Source organism: Jaculus jaculus, chromosome 9 (assembly GCF_020740685.1).
Source record: "Jaculus jaculus isolate mJacJac1 chromosome 9, mJacJac1.mat.Y.cur, whole genome shotgun sequence".
NCBI lineage: Eukaryota > Metazoa > Chordata > Mammalia > Rodentia > Dipodidae > Jaculus > Jaculus jaculus.
This window is the reverse complement of record NC_059110.1, coordinates 88,483,179-88,498,416: the sequence shown is the minus strand read 5'-3', so window position 1 is coordinate 88,498,416 and position 15,238 is coordinate 88,483,179. Positions and strand designations below refer to the sequence as shown.

The following is a 15,238-nucleotide window of genomic DNA, read 5'->3' as shown; positions in this document are numbered from 1 at the left end:
CTAACATGGGACCTGGGGAACCGAGCCTCGAACCGGGGTCCTTAGGCTTCACAGGCAAGCGCTTAACCGCTAAGCCATCTCTCCAGCCCCACATTTAAGTTTTAATAGATTATTTTCACATTCTATATAAGAGTATACTGATTTATAAAATTCATGGCCTACATTGCTGCCTTGCATTTTTAAAATTACTAGCTTTCTAAAAAAGATAAAACATAAAACACTGAAGAAATAATTTGAAATATATACTGTTATTCAGGGCCCCAGGTAGCCCAGGATGGTCTTGAATTCACTATGTATCACCGGTTGGTAATACTCTTGTCTAATGAGCTACGCACCCCAGACCCTTGTTTTGACTTTTTTTTTTTTTTTTTTTGAGACAGGGTCTCATGTAACCCAGGCTAACCTCTAACTCCTAATCCTTATTCCTCCAATTCCTAGTTGCTGTGATTACAGGCATACCACACTCAATTTTATTTCTGATATCTCTAAAACACAAAATCAAGTAAGTAGTCCTTCCTATAGTACTAAAGTATCTCTGGAGAAAACAATAGTCATATCCATTTCCCACTTACATTGTTTTATGAAGAGAAAAAACATTGAATCCCAAATACATCAAGTAGAAAACATTTATTTTTCTACAGGAAATGATCTACAAGACTAGGGTACTTATTTCCAATGTAGCATACCCTGAGTTTGATTCTAGCACTTAAAAAAAGGCTACTGGGGCTGGAGAGATGGCTTAGCGGTTAAGCGCTTGCCTGTGAAGCCTAAGGACCCTGGTTCGAGGCTCGGTTCCCCAGGTCCCATGTTAGCCAGATGCACAAAGGGGCGCGCACGTCTGGAGTTCCTTTGCAGAGGCTGGAAGCCCTGGCGCGCCCATTCTCTCCCTCTCCCTCTATCTGTCTTTCTCTCTGTGTCTGTCACTCTCAAATAAATAAATAAAAATTTAAAAAAAAAGGCTACTGGTTCATTTCGTTAAATAATCCTCTCTATCAGGAAGATAAAGACAAGGGGTGCAAGACATGGTGTAGTGGTTAAGGTGTTTGCCTGTCAAGTTTAAGGACCCAGGTTTGATTCCCCAGTATCCACTATATACAAGGTGGCACATGTGTCTGGAATTCATGTACAGGGCCTGGAGGCCCTGATGGGCCCATTCTCTCTATCTGTGTCTTTCTCATACATAAATAAAATACAAAAAAAGTCTGCCCCCCCCCCCGTGTGTCTCTTTTCTCTCTCTCTCTCTCTCTCTCCTTGCAAGTCAATCAATCAATAATTGTTTTTAACAATTTTTTTAAAGTGTGTGCCTGCAAAGCCTGATGGTCTGGGTTTAATTCCCTAGTCCTCACATAAAGCCAGATGCTCAAAGTAGTGGATGCATTTGCAGTGGCAAGAGGCCTTGAAATGCCCATTCTATCTCTCCTTGCTTGCAAATAAATTAATTTTCAAATGAAGATAAAGACAAAAAAATCATATTGAAGTATTCCTGTAACAACTAAAGGAAGATGAAACACATAAATAGTTGAGAAGTTTAAAAAGCTAATTAATAATAATAATCACTATGGTGTGGGAAGACATGAAAATTAAAGACTGTATTAGGCCATTTAAAAAGGTGACATGACAATTGTACCATTTTAAAAAGAGCATGAAAATTCAGGAATCAAAAGTAGTTAAATTAGTATTCTAGAAACCCAGCCATGAGGAAAGGTAAATCCATTTTCAACATTTTCCCAACATATAAAAAAGAATGTAGAGGCATTTAAAACAATAACAGAATCTTAGTGAGGAAAATGCTAAATGTAGAACCTGAGCTCAGAAAAACACAGGAAGAAGCCAAGAGTAGCCTTAATTTGCAGTAAGTATTCCATCAGCTAAAAAAATCCGAGATATATAGGCACTGTCAAGCCTTTAAGTTAAAGAAAAATGTCCATTTTGTTGCGTGTGCACCTCTTGCAATAAATTTGAGTCAGCACCAATGACAGCTCTGCAGTCCTCTATGTGGTGCTGATCAGGTGGTTGCAGAGCTCCGCTCACAGCAACACAATGCAGCTGAGCAGCAAGCTCAGCCACAGCCAGAAGCTCTCCCGACTCTCCACAACAAGACGACCTTTAAGCTTCAAGTTTCCCGGAGAAAATGAGACACTGATGTTGAAGACGACACTATGGTAAGCTGCTATTTAAATTGGTAAAAGACTGATTTTGGATCCCCCCTCCATTTTCTCTTTTTTAAAAGAAGTCAGCAAGAAGACTGAATATATATATGGATATATTCAATAGAAAGTGCATGCACCAAAAATTGCTGCAGTAATAGTTGAGGGTTTTAACTATCTACTCACTTTATAAATATACATAGTGTTTTTCCTTGAGAATCGGTACCAAAATATACAGAAAAACACACTTTACAAAATGTGAGGTTTAAAGATATGTTGTGGCCTGTATTTTCCAATGTCTTTACAAGGATATATTTATCTTTTAACAAGATAAAATTTCAAAGAATTGTTTTAATGTCTAAATAAAATCTCATCCTACACACACATTGAGTCTTATAATACTGCAGACATTTAGGAAAAACAGATACGACAGCCATTTTTCCCCTATCTGAGTAAGAAAGCATATTATCAAAAACAGTAAAAGGTTAACACTGCAACTCCTTATGTTCAGAGAATGCCATTTTATATTAAGGCTCTGATAATATATATAAGGAAGATTATGGTGAAGGGAGGAAATAAAAGGAGAGAATGTAGGTGAGAATGGGGGTAGAGAGTCAGTCTCTCGCTCCCCCCCTCTCTCTCTCTACCACATAGCCCCAATTGAAGGATTAGGCAGTTGGACTATAAATGAAGGGAAGCTTTGTTAGTTTACTCACTGGAACAATTATAAAAGGACTCAACAACAAGGAGGTTTATTGAAAATTTTGCCTAATGCTAACTGACCCATGCAGATGCCTAAATTGTATTTGCATATTAAAAGAAGGATGTATCTTGTTTGTTTTCAGGCTTTGATGGAATATCAGATATTGAAAATGTCTCCCTGCCTGTTCATCCTTCTATTTCTCACACCTGGTATTTTATGCATTTGTCCTCTCCAATGTTTATGCACAGAGAGGCACAGGCATGTGGACTGTTCAGGCAGAAACTTGACTACGTTACCATCTGGACTGCAAGAGAACATTATATATTTAAATCTGTCTTATAACCACTTTACTGATCTGCATAACCAGTTAACCCGATATACCAATCTGAGGACTCTGGACATTTCAAACAACAGGCTTGAAAGCCTGCCTGCTCAGTTACCTCGGTCTCTTTGGAACATGTCTGCTGCTAACAACAACATTAAACTTCTTGACAAATCTGATACTGCTTATCAGTGGAACCTTAAATACCTGGATGTTTCTAAGAATATGCTGGAAAAAGTTGTCCTCATTAAAAATACCCTAAGAAGCCTTGAGGTTCTCAACCTCAGCAGTAACAAACTTTGGACAGTTCCAACCAACATGCCCTCCAAACTACGTATCGTGGACCTATCCAATAATTCCTTAACACAAATCCTTCCAGGAACATTAATAAACCTGACAAATCTCACACATCTTTACCTACACAACAATAAGTTCACATTCATTCCAGATCAATCTTTTGATCAACTCTTGCAATTGCAGGAGATAACTCTTCACAATAACAGGTGGTCATGTGACCATAAACAAAACATTACTTACTTATTGAAGTGGATGATGAAAACAAAAGCCCACGTGATAGGGACTCCTTGCTCTAACCTAGTATCATCATTGAAGGAACATAACATTTATCCCACACCTCCTGGATTTACCTCAAGCTTGTTCACTGGAAGTGGGATGCAGACAGTGGACACCATTAACTCTCTGAGTATGGTAACTCAACCCAAAGTGACCAAAATACCCAAACAATATCGAACAAAAGAAACAACATTTGGAGTCACACTAAGCAAAGACACTACCTTTGCTAGCACTGACAAGACTCTGATGCCCCATCCAGAAGATACATCCACAGAAATGACCAATTCACATGAAGCAGCAGCTGCAACTCTGACTATTCACCTACAGGACGGAATGGTTACAAACACAAGCCTCACTAGTCCAACAAAATCACCCCCAACCCCCATGACCCTAAGTATCACTAGTGGCATGCCAAATAATTTCTCTGAAATGCCTCAGCAAAGCACAACCCTCAATTTACGGAGGGAAGAAACCACTGCAAATGTAAAGACTCAGTTACCTTCTGTGGCAAGTGCTTGGAAAGTAAATGCTTCACTGCTCTTAATGCTCAATGCTGTGGCCATGCTGGCTGTCTGAGGGTCTGCACTGCCTGAAATTAAACCTCCCCTGATGTACAGTTGGGAAAATACGCCCCTATCTAACCAGTGATTCAAGCTATATTAAGCATTCAAGAAAGCCAGTCTTACATTTCTGACTGATGTAAATGAAGTAACTTGTCTTAATTAAAAGAAGTGCACAATGTCTTGGTACTTGCTGCTATTTTACTGTCTTTAGTAAAACTAATGACTTTTTTTTAAATGAAATGTTTTCTTTTTAAGGCTTCAATTTATTGCAAAAACTATAAAAAGCATTTAAACTTTAATATGCATTTTATGTATGTTTACATTGTCAACCATCTGGGAAAAAATAAAAGGTCTATGCTCATAACTGTGTCATTTGGCTTTCTAGTCATATCCAACTAATCTACCCAGTAGAATCACAACAAACTAACCATTTCTGTTCTAGAAGTCTCAGTCAAATCTTTTAGGTGAATGAAATTTGGTGCTATCCAAGGTTTTTTGTCACTAAAGTAAAACTGAGGCTGCTGTCCCACGAATAGCTATGTCACATCATTATGTTACACACAAGCCATAATTGTTTTAAATCTAAGTGATGTCCTGCTTCTGAGGAACTCTTGGCTACCTGACAGGTTATATAATGGACAAAAGCTCTCTAAAAGGCTACAGGACACTAGGTTTAGCATTTTAATAAGGAAATTTTAACTTTGTTTTTGCATTTAAGAAAAGTACTGAAACAAAATATAAAAAAACCTTAGTTTAAGGACTTGTTAAAGAGTAGTTCTATGCATACTTAATAGGAATTCAGTAATGAAAAACAAGTATTACCAGAGTTAAAATCCTACTAATGTAAGATAGAGAAATGTATCTTTTGTAAACCAAAAGTTTCCAAAATTAAAATAAGATTAGCTTATGGATATCATGGGGTCTACCAATGTGACCCATTCTGAGGGTCAGGGGAAGGAGAGAGGAGGGAGCAGGAGGCGTCCCTTTGGTGCTACAGCCAGGTAATGACCCAACTATAGCTTAGGGCTGAGCAGTGCTCAGATCTGACATTCCAAATAGCACTGGGATCCAACTAGAAGAAACTATTGAGATGTTCTACAAATACAAAAGCACTTCCACCTCATGAATTAGTAACAAACAGCCAAGACTCATCAATAGAGTTCTGAAGCAAAGCTAGAATAAAGTATAAGACAGTGCATCTGGAGTGAGCCAGCTTTCAATGAAGTGCCTGTTCTGAGAGACTTAAGGAAGAATCTAATTTCTAGCATTCCAAGGTTTGAGGACAGAGTACAGAAGTTGTTATGCTTTGTTCTAGCAAAGTTTTAAAATCCTGATAGTCGTCTTTCCTGGCTTCAAAGATTTCTATTCAGAAAAGAAAGTGGTAACATTCTGCTGAACATTTAATTTTTTAAGGCCAAAGCTTATAGAAAAAAACAAGTTGCCAGGCACCTTTAATTAGGCCGCCCTGAGACTACATAGTGAATTCCAGGTCAGGTCAGCCTGGGCTAGAGCAAGACCCTACCTTGAAAAACAAAACAAACAAACAAAAAAGTTATGCCTCATAAAACATCTTTATGCTGTCTAGTACCATAGCTCTTGAATATTTTTCTGCCCCTATAAACCTAACTGGCTTACTTGAGTAGGTAATCTCACCATAAAGAAAAGGGGAAAAGTCCCCTAAAGTGATTTTTTAAATATAATTCCTTCCCCAGTGGGCATGCTGTCCCTTCTCCCTTCCAAACTGATCCATACCTTCACTATCCCTGAGAGAGGCTGTGTCTAGGTAGTGCCTACTCTACCATATCTTGTGTTGTGTTTAAAAAACAGATGAGGCTGGAAAAATGGCTAATTTTTAAAGGCGATGCTTGCAAAGCCTGATGACCAGGGTTCAATTCACTAGTAACCGCATAAAGCCAGATGCACAAAGGGGGCACATGAACCTAGAATTCACTTATAGTGGCAGGAGGCCCTCGTGTTCCCATACTCTCTTTCTCTGAGTCTGTGTCTCAAACAAATAAAAATACTCAAAAAAATAAAAATAAAAAACCAAAGGCAGACACACTAAGTTCCACAGGAAGCAGGTTCCTTGTACTTTGAGCATGCCAAGAATTCATTGCAATCTTAGATACCAAGGGTGGGGGACAGGTAACAAAATAAAACTGTGGTCTGTAACATTAGCAAAACATACTGATCATATTATTCCTACTGACATGTCTACAAAATGCAGGGAAGACAGTTCAGTAAAAGCTGTAAATGTAACATTTGCCAACTATTCAGACTGTGTGTCCTTATGAGAAAGTATTATTTGGCCTTGATTGGATGATACTTTGCTCTAAAGAGATTTTCTTCTCATTATTAACGAAACAGGACTTATTATTCCCAAAATTACTGTATCACACCACTAATTCTCAAAAGCTGAAATTATATATGTAGGTATATTTCAACATATATGGTGACTGATGGTTTAACTCATGACTTTAAAAACTTTCTGATGTAAAAGACACACATACAACTATTGTACTCTTCACATTAGTGTGGCATCTATAAATTAGGATATAATCAAAACCTTATTATAGTGCTAGGAGATGGCTTAACAGTTAAGGTGCACATCTGCAAAGACAAAGGACCCAGGGTCAATTCCCCAGGACCCACGTAAGCCAGATCCACTGGCGCACGCATCTGGAGTAGTGCACAGTGGCTACAGACCCTGGCATGCTCATTCTCTCTATTTCTCTCAAATAAATAAAAATATTTATTTAAAAAAACCCTCATAAAATATGCTTTGTATTAGATGATCTGGCTAGTTATAAAGCAATTTAAATATATTTATGATAGGCTAAACTATGATATATGTTAGGCATATTAAATGCATTTTTCTTTTTAAATTTAATTTTATTTATTTGAGGGCAGGGAGAGACAGAGAATATGAATATGGCTGTGCTAGGGCCTTCAGCTACTGCAAACGAACTCCAGACACATGCCACCTTGTGCATCTGGCTTACATGGGTCCTGGGGAAGAACCTGGGTCCTCTGGTTTGCAGGCAAATGCCCTAATAACTAAGCCATCTCTCCAGCCCCAATTTTTCTTTCTTATTTCCTTGAGGTAGGGTCTCACTCTAACCAGGCTGACCTGGAATTCACTATGTAGTGTCAGGCTGGCTATGAACTAATAGTGATCCTCCTATCACTGCCTTCCAAGTGGTGGGATTAAAGGTGTGCATTACCACACTCTGCTTGAATGCGTTTTCAATTTATGACATCATGAGCCTACAAAGAATTTTACTGATATATAAATCTACCATAAGTTAAAGACTATAACATATACATACACATATCCCTGAGGCCTGGTTCTATTGTATAACATGCTTCTGCTACTTCCCAGCTATACAACCAACAAATTATTCCTCCAATGCATTTTCCTTTTGTAATAAAATGGGTTAACGGAACAGATTTTTCCTCCTGAGGATTAAATGACATAATTTACATAAAGCCTCCTTAGTGTCTTGACCTAACCATATATGCTATTAAAAATTATTTATTTGAGAGCTGGAGAGATAGCTTAATGGTTAAGTGCTTGCCCATGAAGCCTAAGGACCCCGGTTCAAGGCTCGATTCCCCAGGACCCACATTAGCCAGATGCACAAGGGGGTGCACGCATCTGGGGAGTTCGTTTGCAGTGGCTGGAGGCCCTGGCACACCCATTCTATCTCTCTATCTGCCTTTTTCTCTCTGCCTATTGTTCTCAAATAAATAAGTAAAAATAAACAAAAAATAAACAAATTATTTATTTGAGAGCAGAGAGAGAGAAATGAATGAATGAATATAGGTGCACCAGGACCTCTTTAAAATTATAAACTAAGCCGGGTGTGGTGGCGCATGCCTTTAATCCCAGCACTCGGGAGGTGGAGGTAGGAGGATCGCGGTGAGTTCAAGGCCACCCTGAGACTCCATAGTCAATTCCAGGTCAGCGTGGGCTAGAGTGAGACCCTACCTCAAAAAATAAAAAAAAAATTATAAACTAATGTCAGATGCATGTACCACTTTATGCATCTGGGTACTGGGAAAATGAAACCAGGTCATCAGGCTCTGCAAGCAAGTGCCTTAAACTGTTCAGCCATCTCCCTAGCCTCCATATGTGCTAGGAAATTATCTTCTACAATGTTGCTATGAAGCAACAGTAAATTCTTTCAATGGATACCAAAAAAGTCAGAAGAGAATCAACCTAAAATCTTTTGAGACTATTCCTTACAAAATATATACTAAGAATTATATATGCAATGATGCCCACCAGCTAATATCATGCTGTTGAAAAATAAGGTTTCTGTTCAGTTGCTCTCACTTTTAAATAGAGGGGGGAACATTTTTGCAATTAGTTAGGTGGACCTTGCTACAGAGATAGTCAATATGGTATAACTGGCATTAAGATTACAGCATCACGAGATCTCTTAAAGAGGACAAATAATTGCAAATCTCAGCTGCATACCGATGCCTATGATGGCCAATTGTTTTAAATAACCAGAACAAAACCCAGAAGTAACAGCTATAACTACAGGGCTGGCAAGGTGGCTCAGTGGGTAAGAGCACTTGCTGTGCAATCTTGAGGTCTTAAATTTGATCCACTGCATTCATGTTAAAAAGTCAGGTGTTGGGCTGAAGGGATGGCTTAATGGTTAAGGCATTTCCCTGTGAAGCCTAAGGACTCACTTTTGACTCTCCAGGTCCTACTTCAGCCAGAGGCACGGTGCAAGGTTGCACATGTGCACAAAGTGGCACATACGTCTGGAGTTCAATTGCAGTGGCTAGAAGCCTGGCATGCCGATTCTCGTTTGTTTGTATTTATGTATGTGTGTGCGCGTGTGTGTATGTAGGCAGTATGTTGGGCTTGCCTTAAAAAAAAAAAGCCAGGCGTGGACACATACACCTGTAATCCTAGCTGAGAGGAGAGGAGACAGGAGGACCACTATGGTTCCCTGGTCAGTCAGTCAGTCTCATGGAAAAATGGTAAGCTTCAGATTCCATGAGAGACTGTCTCAAGGAAGGTAGAAGAGCAATGGAAGATGATACCTGATGGCCTCTTCTGCCTTCTATCCATGTGTACAAAGACATGAACATCTGCACACACAAATGCCAACACCACTCACAGACACCAGAGGGGTGGGGGAGAGAGGGAGAGAACACGCATTATAAGGAAAACATGGGGTTGACAAAATGGCTCAGTAGTTTGCTTGCTGTGAAAACATGAAGACCTGAGCTCAAGTCCAGGCACCCATCTAAGAAAGGTGAGCATGGCTGGGCATGCCTGTAACCCCAGTGCAGAGGCGGGAGGACTGCTGGGGTTTGCTGCTCAGTCAGTCCAATTGAAAACTAATTCCATGAGAGACTATCTCAGGGAAATAATTAAAAGTGATAAAGGAGCACACCAAATCCTCTTCTGGCTTCCAACCGCATCTGCACACACAAGCATACAATTCCTCCTGACAATTCTTTATTTATAAACACATGAAATAATTGTCCAAAAGATTTCTTGGGAACACTTTTAAGGCATAACTTTAATAACAAACCAACTATGGAAATATTAATCATATTTTCATATATGGGTAAAAGAAAATTAGAATATTACAGAAAAAAAAAAACATGTGATGCCAAGTAATAACATTCACACAAAATTTGTGGGACCCAAATGGGGAAAGTTGGAAAACATTAGTGACAGATATAAATCAAGACTTGAAAAAAGTGATAAGTTAAGGTCTCTCCAATTCATTCATGTGTTATTTTAAAAAAATATTTAATTATTTGTGAGGAGAGGAAGCATGGATGCACCAGGTCACTACAAACTCCAGACCCATTTGCCATTTTGTGCATCTAGCTTTACGTGGGTAATGGAGAATCAAACCTGGGCCAGACAGCTTGGTAAGCAAGCTCTTTAACCAATTAGTTACCTCCCCAGACCTCATTCATGATTTTTACTTAACAAGACTTAGTTGTCATTTGGAACATATCCAAGGCAAAGTATAGGAGACACACCTTGTCAAATTGTAAATACTGACAATATAATTTATGGATTAAGCCAACTCTAACAAGCACTACAATGAGAATATTTTTGAAATATGACCTCATTTGGAGAAATAGATAGGCAAGAATAGAAAAAGAAGTGGCAGTCATATCTTAGACTTTCTTGAGATAAAAAAATATATCATAAGATAGAATGGTAGTGGCATAGAAGTAGAAAGGAAGAGGATGAGTTGCAGTATAGAGGAAAGTGTGGTAATTGCTCAGCACACAAAAGGCACTTAATCCTCAATGTGTGTGTGTGTGTGTGTGTGTGTGTGTGTATGCATCAATTCAAGTCCTAAAATATTTTCATCTTTACTCTAGTAAAGTTTGGTAAATCACAGCCTTCTTTCTAGCAGCAAGAAAAATGAACAATGCTACATATCTACCGTTCAGAGCTGATTAAATGATGACCCACTGACCAAAATACTCCATGGCCAGTAATATTTGTGAAGAAGTTTTTAAAGGTTTGAAATGTGGAGGGCAGGAGAGATGGCTTAGCAGTTAAGGCACTTGCCTGCGAAGCCAAAGGACCGAGGTTGTATTACCCAGGACCCACATAAGCCAGATGCACAAGGTGGTATATGTGTTTGGAGTGCATTTGCTGAAAGCCTTGGCGTGCCCATTCCCATTCCCATTCTCACTCTCATTCTCTCTCTCTCTCTACACACACACACACACACACACACACACACACACACACACACACACACACCTTTCTCTCTTTCAAATAAAAATAGTTAAAAGATTTGAAATGTGGAAAGCACACATATTAGTAAAATATGTAAAATGTGCAAAATATAAACACATGGGCTATGCAATTTTGTATAAATACAGACTAGAAAAAATCTACAGCAAACTGCAAACATTGCATAACAAGCATGTCTTATTCCCTGCCTTGTTCTTCAAAAATGCAAGTCAAGGGCTGGAGAGATGGCTTAGCAGTTAAGCACTTGCCTGTGAAGCCTAAGGACCCTGGTTCAAGGCTCGATTCTCCAGGACCCATGTTAGCCAGATGCACAAGGGGGTGCATGCGTCTGGAGTTCGTTTGCAGTGGCTGGAGGCCCTGGCGCGCCCATTCTCATTCTTTCTCTCTCTCTCTGCCTCCTTCTGTCTCTGTCATTCTCAAATAAATAAATTAAAATGAACAAAAAAAATTTTTTAAAAATGCAAGTCAATTAGGAAAAGAACTGCTAGACTACCACCTACTCAAGGGACCTGGGTCGAATAGAAAAATAAGAGACCAGTTAAGGTGTGAAGAGACAAGTGACTAAACAGAACTGCAGGTTACCACCCAGGTTAAAGGTCACAGAGATGCCCACCCAAATCCTTCCAGGCCCACATGCATTGTATTAGCTTAATTTAGTCTGCATGGTGAACTGTGGGCAAGATTGTTCCTTCAAGCAGCATTAGTAACCACAACTTGAACTTGCAATAATTTCTCCAACCTCAGAATATGGGTACAGTTTATACTTGTTTCCCTTTTCGTATCACCTTAAAATGTCTACCTCACATCTGCACCACAAACTAAAAAACTCAATTCACCACTTTCTCTCTTCTTACCTAGGCAACCTTATTTGCTCATTGTTACTTTAGTTTAGATGTTACTTTGGCTTATGAACATCATTTAAAATTTTTAATTTAATTTAATTTTTGTTTTTTGAGGTACAGTCTCACTCTAGCTCAGGGTGTCCTGAAATTCGCTATGTAGTCTCGGGGTGGCCTTGAACTCACAACAACCCTCTTACCTCTGCCTCCTGAGTGCTAGGATTAAAGGCATGTGCCACCATGCCCGGCCTAAAATTTTTATTTTTATTATTTTTTAATTTGTTTTTAATTTTTATTTATTTATTTGAGAGTGACAGACAGAGAGAGGGAGGGAGGGAGGGAGGGAGGGAATGGATGCACCAGGGCCTCCAGCCACTGAAAACGAACTCCAGATTCCTGCATCACCTTATGCATCTGGCTTACATGGGTCCCGGGGAATCAAGCCTTGAACCAGGGTCCTTAGGCTTCACAGGCAAGTGCTTAACCACTAAGCCATCTCTCTGGCCCTTTTTCTTTTTCTTTGAGGCAGGGTCTCACTCTAGCCCAGGCTGACCTGGATATGTAGTCTCAGACTGGCCTCAAACTCATGGCAATCTTCCTACCTCTGCTTACCGAGTGCAAGAATTTTTAAAACAATCAAAGTTCAAGATATTCTGAATAAGACATATGAAAATCTACTTTCTTGAATAATGTGGCACATCCAGATACCACAGATTGTTACTAGAAAATTTTCAGTGCCAGGGATGGGATACCTTCCAGTTGTGCCTCCAAAACATAGGCTATTGCCAAGGCCCTTGGTTCCTGTGAGAAAGAGATGGTAAGATCCTATTGCTGAAGACTTCACATGCCTGAGCAGCCCAGTCACTGAGAAATCAAGCTGATGCTGAGCAGAAAACCTTCTCCCTGTAGCTCAGCTAACTGAAAGGTGGAAAAAGCTGTACTGTATGCAGTCTTATGAGAGACAGGAGTCATCAGCAGTGAAAACAGTGGACACTGGAAACCTCAAGTTTGGCCAGACAAGCCAAATGACCGAATGAGTGCAATAGTGGCATGTTTGCTCTGAGGGAGCAGCTGGAAGAAACCAACTGCTCTCTAATTGGACTGAAGGCCCAATCTATGGGAGGGAATACATGCCTGGTACTGAAAACCTAATCAAAAGCCTATGGCAGGGGAGGTTATGAGCCTTAGGGGTATAAAGCCTGCTCTTGTCTGGATAAATGCATATATTACTCTCACCAAGTTGCCCTGAAAGCACTACACTTAATGTTCATACTCATATATTAATGCTACACTCACTTCTGGTTAGAGAAGCTTCTGTTTTCAGATGGTGATGACCATGGGATGACCCAAAAGACAACATAGTGCTGAGAAGAAGGGACAGAGTAGTGTCCAGCATTGAAACATCTCACATCCTCCGAGGCTCAGGGTACCTGGCGGAATAGGTGATGGAAAGAATGTAGGAGCCCAAAGGAAAGTTACCACTCCTTACATACAACTGTCCAGACAGAATTTGGCCTTGATATCCAAGACCTCGCAGTGCCTAGCAATACCTACACAAGACCCTCATAATAGGAGAAAACGATGACGACATCAAATTAAAAGAGAGACTACTGGAGAGAGGGAGAGGATATGACAGAGAGCAGAGTTATGAAGGGGAAAGTGGGGGAGGGGAGAGAAATACTATGGTTTGTTGTCTGTAAATATAGAAGCTGTCAATAAATAAATAAATAAATAAATAAATAAATAAATAAATAAATAAATATGCATTTAAAAATTATTTATTTGTAAGGGGAGGTGGAGGGTGGGAATAAAGAATGGGTGTGCCAGGGCCTCAAGCTTCTGCAAATGAATTCCAGATGCATGCACTACTTTTTGCATGGGTACTGGAGAACCAAACCTGGTTGTTAGGCTTTATAGGCAAGCACCTTAACTGCTGAGCCATTTCTCCAGTTCCTCTTATGAACATCTTTATTTGATTTTCTAACTAAAAAGAATAAACACAGATCAAAGATGTGACTAGTATGCTAACCATGACCTACTTATGACAAACCAAGTCTGAGTCTAGAGTCTAAATTTCTTCCATTTAGATCAAATCAAAATCCTAAGAGGGAGTCAAAAAGAGCTAAGAATGAGTATGGTAACACATCTCTATATCAGCTTCTTGGAAGGCTGCAAGACCACCCATCTAAAACGTATCAAAAAAAAGATGAGCCGGGCATGGAGGTACATACCTTTAATCCCAGAACTTGGGAGACAGAGGTAGAGGATTGTCATGAGTTCAAGGCCACCCTGAGACTATATCGTGAATTTCAGGTCAGCCTGGGCTAGAGCAAGACCATACCTAAAGAAATTGAGAAACAAACAAGCAAAAGGATAAAGGAGAATTTGGCTAAGGTATTATTTGTCTCATAAGAAATTAGTCCTGGGCAACATGGAGTAATGTTTGAACCAATTCCTGGTCATTATTAACTACTATTAACTTTGGTAACTTGTGAACAATTTAGTATGTAGAAAGTTGCTCAAATGAAGTCAGTCTGGGGAATGAAAACAAATGTCACCTAAAGTGTGTAAATAGTGTGCTAAGCAGGCTCATTTGTTTCACACACTGAAAGCTACAGTGCTAAGTGAGGTCTTTAAGAAATGCAACTTTTGGCCAGGCACGGTGGGGCACGCCTTTAATCCCAGCACTCTGGAGGCAGAGGTTCTCTGTGAATTTGAGGCCATCCTGACATGACACTACATAGTGAGTTCCAGGTCAGCCTGGGCTACAGTGTGAAACCCTACCTTGAAAAACAAAATTTAAAAAAAAAAAAAGAAAGAAAGAAATACAACTTTTGGGCCAGGCATGGTGGCACATGCCTTTAATACTAGCACTTGGGAGGCAGAAGTAGGAGGGTTGCTGTGAGTTTGAGGCCACCCTGAGCATACGCAATGAATTTCTGGTCAGCCTGAGCTACACAGACCCTACTTCGGAAACCCTTCCCCCGCCAAAAAAAGAAAAAAAAAATGCAACTTTTAAGAAATGCCATTTTAATTCGACAGTTACCAGGCCATTAAACATATTTAACAAGGTAAAAAATATGGGCTAAACATACTCACTACCATCACCTAGAAGACCAATTTATTAAAGTTATTAACAAGTTCAAAGTACAGAAATTACATATACATATGCACACACAATAAAAATAACAGAACAACTTGGTTGTTAATCTTATTAAAATAATTCTAGCTGGACATGGTGGTGCACACCTTTAATCCAAGCACTTGGGAGGCAGAGGTAGGAGGATTGCTTTGAGTTCAAAGCCACCCTGAGACTCCATAGTGAATTCCA

At 39.6% G+C, this 15,238-nt stretch overlaps 2 protein-coding genes across 7 annotated transcripts in view; one reads left to right on the top strand and one right to left on the bottom strand.

Moving 5' to 3' along the window:
- The window catches only part of Nf1 (neurofibromin 1), a 281,308-nt gene that overhangs the window by 85,288 nt on the left and 180,782 nt on the right, over positions 1-15,238 (bottom strand). The gene's annotated exons all lie outside the window — the stretch shown is intronic.
- On the top strand, positions 2,010-4,499 carry Omg (oligodendrocyte myelin glycoprotein). The gene is made up of 2 exons (XM_004664586.3): positions 2,010-2,162; positions 2,993-4,499. The coding sequence occupies exons 1-2, from the start codon at positions 2,160-2,162 to the stop codon at positions 4,319-4,321; spliced, it is 1,332 nt and encodes a 443-aa protein (XP_004664643.1). The 5' UTR covers positions 2,010-2,159; the 3' UTR covers positions 4,322-4,499.